This window comes from Populus euphratica, unplaced genomic scaffold (assembly GCF_000495115.2).
Source record: "Populus euphratica unplaced genomic scaffold, PopEup_1.0 scaffold268.1, whole genome shotgun sequence".
Classification (NCBI taxonomy): domain Eukaryota; kingdom Viridiplantae; phylum Streptophyta; class Magnoliopsida; order Malpighiales; family Salicaceae; genus Populus; species Populus euphratica.
The window spans coordinates 38,266-48,221 of NW_011500025.1; the positions used below are offsets into that span (position 1 = coordinate 38,266).

A 9,956-nucleotide genomic window follows, 5' to 3' on the forward strand; every position below is an offset into this window, starting at 1 on the left:
TTGTATCCCTTCCAGGGAACCCTTCCGGATGTTCCGGCACCAGCCCCACTGTTTTCGTACTCTGCAAAATGTAATGTGTCAAGTGCGAATCTGCCCTTCCACTCACGCCATCCGGCTGGGCTTATCACATCGCTTATGGATGATTGCATGATAACAGTCCTTGAATACTCCTTCCAGGGTCTACCAAGATACGCAGAGAAATTACTCCTGGCATGCTGTAGATCACGAGTAGCTCCGATTCTAGACTTCTGAATTACAATGCCAGTGTTTTGATTGGGATCACTCCTCCCTTGGGCAGTTATTGTGATTGTTTGTCCTGGATTGGGACGGCGAGCATGGATGTCACAATCTTGGAAAACAGCTGCAGAATTGCCGAAAATGAAATCAACCGTGCCTGCTATGTAGCAGTTTGTGAAGAACTGACGGTTTGAGTGGACATAGAGGGTGTTTTGGTAGGCCAGAATGCCACATTTGTAGAACGCTGCAAAGTCGGACTCAACTCGTAGTGCCACGGCTTGGTACTTGGAGGCGCCGGCTGTGTTTTGGAAGGTTATGTCTCTGGCTAGGAATCCTTGACCCACCACGGCTGCAAGGTTCATCAAGATGTCCCATTAAAGTCATGCATAGAAAATAATCAGGAAAAAAAATAAAAAGAAAAATCAATGGACATACCAACAGTGGCAGAATGGTAGGTTGTGCCGCCATCAACCACATTCCTACTTGATGTGATGATAGTTTTTTTCCTTCCATCTCCAAGAAACATGATGTTAGTTTTCTCACTTGGAACTTCCACATTTTCCCTGTAGACACCTGCCTTGATTTTGATAATATACCTCTTAGCGCTGTGCTTAGGTGCAGCAGCAACTGCAGCTGACACTGTCCTATACTTCCCACTGCCATCAGCTGCCACCACCACGTCTGGAGTCAGCAATGATGATTGGAACACCCGTCTGTCCGTTACCGACAACCGCTCTGGCCGCCCTTCATCGCTATCGTCCTCCTCCTTGACCTTCCTACTTGTGGTCTTGAGCGTATTGGCAATGGCGGCGTCGGTGTCTTCGATCAACTTCTTGATCAATGCCAACGCATTACTACACATCATTCCAGCATTTTCTTTGCTGGGACCAAGAAAGACATTCCTGAATATCCTCAAATACGATGAATGAGAGAAGCCATCGACACACGAGTCTTCATTTGTTTTACAAGAAGTGACTTGAGTTGTGAGCTCAGCAGCGTATGATTGATTTTGAAGTTTATTCTTGTTGGGATTGCGTTTGAGCTCTCCCCAAACCTTGTCTAGATCGGCAAGACTGCTGTCATAATTCTGCCTACAATCCTTGAGAGCAGTCTTTTGTGGGTCTTTAGGATTTTTGGTGGATAGGATCTTATCCGCTTCGATCTTTTTGCTATTTATAGCATCTATAGTTGCGTTTATGTTGCTCAGAATAACTGCCTCGGTATCACCCGATTTCGCGGAATCATCAGGGAAACTGGTAGCTGCTGAGTAGCACAAATCAGGATACCTTGTGGAGTTGCATGAGGCCATCAGCAAGGCATGAGCAGCATCATTTTTGGTGGAGTTTTTGTGAGAATTTACGCCAATGGCAATGGCAATTATAGTGGCAACTATTAGGAAAGAAGCAAAGATAGCAAGGACAAGCCTCTTGTTTTTCTTGGACATGGAAATGTACTGGACGGCTTGGGTCATCTTTTCTGGTTTTTTGGTGGATAGTCCTGAAGTAGGGTTTATGGACTTCAAGTGATGGTGTGGTGAAAGACTACACCATGAACCAATATATAGAGGAAAAAAGTAAGTAACGTGGGAATGTTTCGATAGTTGTATTAACAAAAATCAATTTTAATATTGAATAAATTGCTCATGTTGCTCAGCCAGAAAAAGGTGAAGGTCTTGGATGAGGATCTATTGTCGTTAGATGAGATATGCCATTAATAAATTATGCTGATAGGATATCACGTGTATTTTCAGACAGACGTGTGCAATACAATGCCATAACTTTTGATCAAGCTCAAATCTTTTCAGGAGATTTTTAAGGCCTAGTTATACAGTGGGGTGAGGCTCAATTGCCCTAGCTCTCCTCCAGAAGATCTCGAATTAGACCTCGAAAATTAGGGCTCAATTGCCCTAGCTATGCTTTTGGATTTTACGTTACTTTCATTTTTCTTCCTCTTGTTAATGTCTCGGTTGTTTAACAATATCTTAGAGAGACAGTATATATCCATCAGCCTTCGTCCTCATAGATAAAACCATAAATTAGGGTTATTTGTGCTCACTCCTACCATGTCAAGCTTTGTTAGGATATTGTGCGCATGGTGTGGTGCTCAGCATCACATGCATGTTTCTCTGTCCTTTTCTGTTCATCTGCAGCTTTGGTGCTTTTCCTTTGAATCCATATCCAGCGTCAACCATAATAAAGAAGCAGAGATGCTAAAGAGAGGAAATGATTATCAAGGCTTTGATAGTGCATGGAAAATCACCTTTGAGTGATCCTGAGGGAATGGGGATACCCAGTGCCCGCCAACGGGATAAAGAGGGTTGAGACTTGAATTAGATAATAAATTCATCTGACTATAAACTATTAACCTAATGATCTTGTCAAAGACTGATTTTGTAATTAAAAATAAAAACCAAATTGCTTAGAATATAATTAATTTTTTTATTTTAAAAAATCATATTCTTTTAGTTTCTTTTGTCAATAAAACAAAACCAATACAAAAGGCCTTTAAAATACCATCAAAATCAATCAGGAATTCATAAATAAATGATAAATAAATGGTCGATGAATAATAATTTGTGAAGCATCAAACCGAGATAAAAATAAAAAATAAAATAAAACACCATTTTCTTTTAGTTTTTCTCTTTATTAATGTTATTGTTCCGAGTAAGATAAGATTTAAGGAAGAATATATTTAGAACATTATTTATTATCTCACAAAAGGATACATAAATTATTCATCATTGTTACCGCACAAGTCCTTGACTTTTGTGGTCAAAGCTAAATGATATATATATATATATATATATTTTCAAGTTTGCAAATGGTCTGAACATGTTCCTCTTCGATCATACATATTTTTGCACGTTATTAATCATGCTTATGGTAACCATTTGTGTATCACTTAATTCCCCAAGTTTTGGAGAATAAATCCCTTCTTTTGTGTTGTAACAGGTAGGTCTGGTATTTATTTTTATGTTGTAACTGTTTTTTAAAATATTTTTTATTTAAAAAATATTAATTTGATGCTTTTTTGGGTGTTTATAGATGATTTTAATTTGTTAATATTAAAAATAAAAAAATAAAAAATCATTATAACTCATTCTCAATTAAAAAATATGTTTAAAAATTATTATGCATCACAATATCAAATTATTTGATCAAATTAGTAAATTAATTTGTTCACTTTTCTTCATTTTTTTGTTCCTTTTCAAATATCTCACTCAAGGCTAACGTGAATTTGGTTTCTCTATCTCTTCTATCCTTTTTTCGTTCTTACTTTCTTATCTGGTTTTTAATTTTTTAATTCACTACTTTACTTTATTCTTTTCTTCCTCCATGCATTAAATCACAGATACTGCATGCAGCAAGGAAGCTTTTAGGCATGCACCTTATTCAACGTGGAACATGTTTTAATAAATTATGTTATAAAGTCTAATACTATTGTTGGTAGCACATATTCTTAATTAATTTTTGGCTTTTTTTTATCTATTAACCTAAAATTAGATGTTCTAATTGCTAGCCTTTTCTCATTAATTACATGAAGAGAAATCTAATATTTTAATATTCTGCCTCATCATTGATGACAACAATATAATTTAAAAAGAATTTTCAATTTTTTTTCATAACAATGAACAAGAATTATTTCTCTCTTTTTTCTTCTTCTTTGTTTTATGAATGGAAGATATATAGTGACTTCATTAACATAAAACAAAAATATAAACAAATTGGTTAGATAATTAATCTAATCTTAGAATATCTATGAAAAAAAATGTGAACAAATTACATAGGCAACATCAACCATTTCATAATAAATAAGGTACTGAGATGCTAAAGAGGAAAGATGATAAAGAGGATTGCATGCATATGGAAAATTATGTTGAGTGCTCAAAGAGGAAATGGGGATACCTTATAAGTGTCAATGGGGTACTAAAGAGAATGAAAATCACGTGGAGTTTATAGAAAAAATTAACAAATTAATTTAAATTTAAAGTTGAATTAGATAAGAAAATCACTCCACTATACATTATTAATCTAACTAATCTAATTAAATAATTATTTTGTTAAAAAAAATTGTTTAGAGTAAAACTAATTTGAAAGCTCGTGTTACATTATTGACGAGATATTATTTTTTTTATTGAGCAAATGTAATCTTAATTATTATTTTATTGAATATATGCTTAATGTTAATGTTGATATGACTTATAGGAAAAATAAAAGTAAAAACAGAATTTTCATAACTAATATAGCTCTAATTGTTGAAAAGTGGCATTAGATAATAAATAAATAGCATACTCGTATGGCCTGTGTGCATATGTTGAACCAAATAAAAGCATTGTCTTCCTCTCTGTTTTTTTTTCTTGAAATCAAATTTCAATTCTCGATAATAATAATAAATATTAAAAAATTTATGACAAGAAAAAAAATATAAGAATGTATACGGCTTGATAGATTATTAGGGCATATAAATAGATCCTTTTTTTAAAATTACTATCCAATTAACTTCTAAATCCTAATTTTCAACATCATATTAATTAAGGTTTAATTTACTTGGTCATTAAGGTTTTGTTTACTTAGTTTGGTTTCATTATTTATTGTTAACCTTTTTATTAAGTGAAATTAAGGATTTTGAATAATTAAAGATTGTGATTTGTTTTTATAATTATTTCATTATATACTTACACCTTTTGATAATAAGCGCATATCCAATCAATAAAGGTTTTTTAATTTTTTTTCATAGTATGTATTATAGTTGACGACCCTTCTACATTAAAATTCTCTAACTATTTTGTTTTATCAATAGACAACATTATTGTTCATTGTTGCTTATAGAGTATATATTCTTTTTAATAGTTATTTATAATAACAAATCTCTACTACATCGCTTACGTGGGTGACTGGATACATGGCTTATGTGGGTTAATATTGTTTTGTTGAATTAATCAATTAATAAATTAATATAGGGATAGGAGTTGCTGAAAGCATTCCTAATCTTCAGCTCCACTACTGGAGTCCCTGTTATTTTGGATTATCGTTGTAATATGGTGACTCATGTTTTCTATATTGAAGTTTAGGCAAATAATAACAAATACTCTCCAAAACCTCTGTTCTTCTTCTTTCCTTATCTTCCCCAAATTCTTTTCTTATTAGTGGTATCAAAGGCATTCCGATTCATGGATACACGCAGTAAAAATCATGTGAAGTTTCATGTTGAGGTCAATGAAGCCCTTACTCGACATGACACCAACTTCAATGAATTGAATCACAATTTAAGTTGAGACAGTGATGCCCTACAGGGAGTCATGACCGAGTTGCAGGCAATGAGAATTGCCCAATCCAATCTCACACTTGACAGGAAAGTCAATCCGTTTTCAATTGTAGATAATTCCCATGATTGGCCTTCCACTTCAAACGCTAATAATTTTGACTGGCATCACACCAACTTCAAGTTGAATTTTCCAACCTATGCTGGTAAGGATAAGGACCCAATAGGATGGATTTTCAAAGTAGAGCAATACTTCAAATTTCAAAATATTGACACTCTATAACGGGTTCAATTCGCATCATTTCATTTATCAAATGTAGTGCTTTAATAGCATTGGTGGTATACCAAAAACAGGGGTCGGTTACGCTGGAATGAGTTTGTTAAAGCTCGTCTCCATCATTTTGGTCTAACAGATTATGAGGATCTATTAGAAGCATTGTCGCGACTCAAGTAAACCACAACTGTTAATATGTACCAAGAGGCATTCGAGAAATTATCCTATAAGATGGATGATATCCTAGAAAAATTTTTAGTGGGTTGTTTTATTGCAGGGCTGAAGGATGAAATTCATTTGGATGTATATGTTAAGCAACCAAAAACTCCTTTTGAATTAATTAGTGTGGCTCATCTAATAGAAGAACGCAACCAGTTTCAAAAGAAAACAAGTAATCATTGTAGGCCAGCAACACCTCTATTTCATCCAAGATGGCAACAAAATTCCATAGTGGGACTTCTTGGTCCTTCCCCTTCTCAGTGGACATCTCAGACAACAGGTACTTTCAGTGGACCTGTCCGGCGACTTACAGGACAGGAGGGAAGGGAGAAGCATGAAAAAAAAGTGTGCTTCTATTGTGATGAAAGGTATGTACTAGGGCATCATTATTTAAGGCCACAACTATTTATGATGGTAGATGTGCATCCGAATGGGGAAGAAGATGATGTGAACATGGATATTGAGCCATCTAAGGAAGCAATACTAAAAATATCATTCCACGTCTTGGCTAGTACAGCGCACCCACAAACCTTTTGTGTTATTGGAAGGGTAGGAAACAGAGATTTGACTGTGCTCATTTATAGGGGAAGCAACTATAATTTTGTTGATTAGTTCGTGGTTACCAAGTTAGGACTATAAGTGGTTCGTGGCAAGACATTCAAGGTAACAGTCGTCAATAAAAAAGTTATTAAATGCACCGGACGTTGTTTGGGGCTCTTTCTATCAATTCAAAGGATCATAATGCGAGCTACTTTTTTTTTGTTATTCCAGTGGCTATCTGTCAAGCAGTTTTAGAAGTACAATTGTTAGAGACTTTAGATCCAAACAAAACTAATTACAAGAAGCTCAGTATGTCTTTCACACAAGCAGGCCAAATTCATATATTGAAAGGGATGACAAGTTTAGAGCTCACTCCTTTAAGTGAAAAAGAATTGCTACACTTATCAAGTATGGGCTTTTTTTCATATGATTTAAGACCGACAACCAATTTAAGACTCTAAATTGCCACCAGACCTCAATCAAATTCTATCAGAATTTGCACATATATTTGAAGAACCTACCGAATTGCCACCTACATACAGCTACGACCATCGAATTTTGCTTTTACCAAACCAACCTCCAGTTAACACAAGACCTTAGAGGTACCCCTATTACTAAAAAAATGAGATCAAAAAACTGGTAAAAGAATTCCTTTAATCTGGAATTATTTGCCCCAGTCGAAGTCCTTTTTCATCACCAATATTGTTAATAAAAAAATCAGATAGGTCTTAATGCTTTTGTATTGACTACCGGGCACTCAATGAGATTACAGTTAAGGATAAATTTCCAATACCAGTCATTAATAAGCTGCTTGATGACTTACATGGCGCAATAGTTTTTTCAAAACTGGACTTGTGCTCTAGTTACCACCAGATCAGGGTCCATCATGATGATATTCGAAAAACTACTTTTCAAACTCATGACGATCACTATGATTTTTTGGTGATGTCATTTAGATTGACAAACACTCCACCATCCTTTCAAAGTCTCATGAATGATATTTTTCAGCCATATTTATAAAGGTTTATTCTAGTTTTTTAAATAATATTTTAGTGTATAATAGGTATTGGGAGGATCATTTATTACACTTAAAACAAGTGCTTAAAATTCTTTTTGAAAATCAGTTGTATGTCAAACACTTAAAGTGTTAATTTGGGGTGCTATTAGTGGGGTATTTGGGCCACCTCATTTCTTTTGAGGGTGTGGTAGTAGACCCAGCAAAGATACAATCTGTTCAAAATTAGCTCGTGCTAATGTCCCTTAAAAGTGTCCACGATTTCCTTAGATTAGCCAGGTATTATCGCAAGTTTGTGAGGGGATTTGGAATAGTAGTTGCACCATTAATAAAACTTCTTACCGAAGATGGGTTCTGCTAGTCTGAAGATTCTCTATTGGCTTTTAACAAATCAAAGCAAGCTCATTTTACCTCCTGTATTGTAACAACCTAATTTTTCATAACAGTTCATAGTAGAATGTGATGCTTATGGAAATCGTTTAGATGCAATCTTGTCTCAAAACAACCAACCAATAGCTTATTATAGTGAAGCCTTAAAGGGCAAATCTATATTACTGTCCACCTACGAAAAAGAGATGTTGGATGTGGTGAAGGCAGTGCGAAAATGGCAACCCTACCTTTTGTACAAGTCATTTATGATTAAAACCGACCATCAAAGTCTTCATTATTTATTAGAGCAAAGATTCATAATGCCTTCACAAGCTCGGTGGCTTCTAAAAATAATGGGATTTGATTACATTATCCAATACCGCAATGAAAAAGAGAACTAAGGAGTTAATTCTCTCTCATGTTACAGTGATCTTATTACATTCTTTGTCATTGCCAATTGCTGATTGGTGGAAAACTTTACATCAAGAGGTACTCCAATAGCCTTATTATAACACTTTGCTTACTAATCAGTCCTTAAACTGTGTTCAATAGGATGGTATATGGATGTAAAATAGACGAGTTCACTTGAGTCCCTCTTCATTAATGTTGCCCACTGTTTTGACCGATGCCACTCTTTTTCTTCAGGTGGTCATTTTAGATACCTGAAGACTCTTACACATATTTCAGCAAGCTTTGTTTGGCCTGACATCCACACCTTTGTTAAAAGTTTTATTCGGGATTGTAAAGTGTGTCAATGTTGCAAGCATAAAACCATTTTAGAACCCCTTCCTATTCTGTAGCGAATTTGGATAGATATATCCATGGATTTTGTTGAAGGATTACCGTTGTCGTATGGTTACAATGTGATTATGGTTGTGGTGGATCAACTCTCAAAGTATGCACATTTTGTTCCACTAAAACACCCATACATAGTTGTATTAATATCCAAATGTTTTCTCAATAATATGGTGAGATTACATGGGATGCCTCTTTCAATTGTTATCATGATAAAATCTTCATTACTACTTTTTAGAAGTCTTTATTCAAATTACACGGCATAACATTATGTTACAATTCTAGTTATCACCCCTAATTTGATGGCCAAACTAAGGTGGTAAATCGGACTCTTAAGCAGTATTTATGTTGCTTCTTATGACCAACTAAAAGGTTGGATGGAATGGTTTGCTTGGGCAGAATATGGGTACAATATAGTAATTCATTTATCGACTAAAATGTCTCTATTTGAACAAGTTTGTGGGGTTCATCCTTGATTAGTGCTTAAAAATGCATTTTTATCAAGGTTTTATATCATCATTTTGCACTTGAAGTATCAATAACTCCTTAATTAAAGCATGTTTTATAATAACATATCTAATAATATAAGATACCTTTAATTTATTATAAATATTCATTTTAAATATAGGTTTATCACATAAATAAAAGAATTGATTGATGAATTTAAGAACTGAAATTGAAAGGACAAAGAGATTATCAAACTTTGAAAATAGATGTTGGTGCAATCCAAACTGGAATACTGTTCGGTAATTGGGTTATATCTAGAGCTGTAGATCTTGAATTTATGTCTAATTTATATGGATGGAAAGGTAAGACATAGGCCTACAACTTTTATATGGAGCCCAAGATTTAAAAAGGTCATTTTCAAGTCCAAATTATAGCAACAACAAAAAAGTCTGAATATATCTTACACCCCGTGCACTGTTTAGTTTGGCCCATATCTACAGTTCTAGAAGTTCAAATTACCTGTATTTTTTTTCTTGGAAAGATAAGATAATTTTCTATAACTTTCATGTAAGTGGTTCCAGTTCTAACGTTATCAATGATGTTTTGGGTAAACAAGAGAAGATAAGGATTATCACCAAGTTAAGAGTTGGGCTCTCACTCATCAATTAGTCATCAAATCAATAGTTCCTACTTTTGGCCTATAAAAGGTGGCATTGTCATGCATTTAGGCATCTTTGCTTCTAGATCAAGATCATGCTCTTACTTTCTCTCTTTGTATTTTTGTAATGCTTAAGTTTT

The 9,956-nt window shown here is 34.4% G+C and overlaps 1 protein-coding gene across 1 annotated transcript; it reads right to left on the minus strand.

Annotated features, from left to right (window-relative positions):
• Window positions 1–2: 2 nt before the first annotated feature.
• On the minus strand, window positions 3–1,754 carry LOC105142148 (pectinesterase-like; the record flags this gene model as incomplete). The annotated part of the gene is made up of 2 exons (XM_011049659.1): window positions 673–1,754; window positions 3–586 (listed from the first exon to the last, which is right to left on the minus strand). Coding segments are annotated over exons 1-2 (1,620 nt in total), but the record flags the coding sequence as incomplete, so codon positions are not given.
• Between the last annotated feature and the right edge of the window lie 8,202 nt (window positions 1,755–9,956).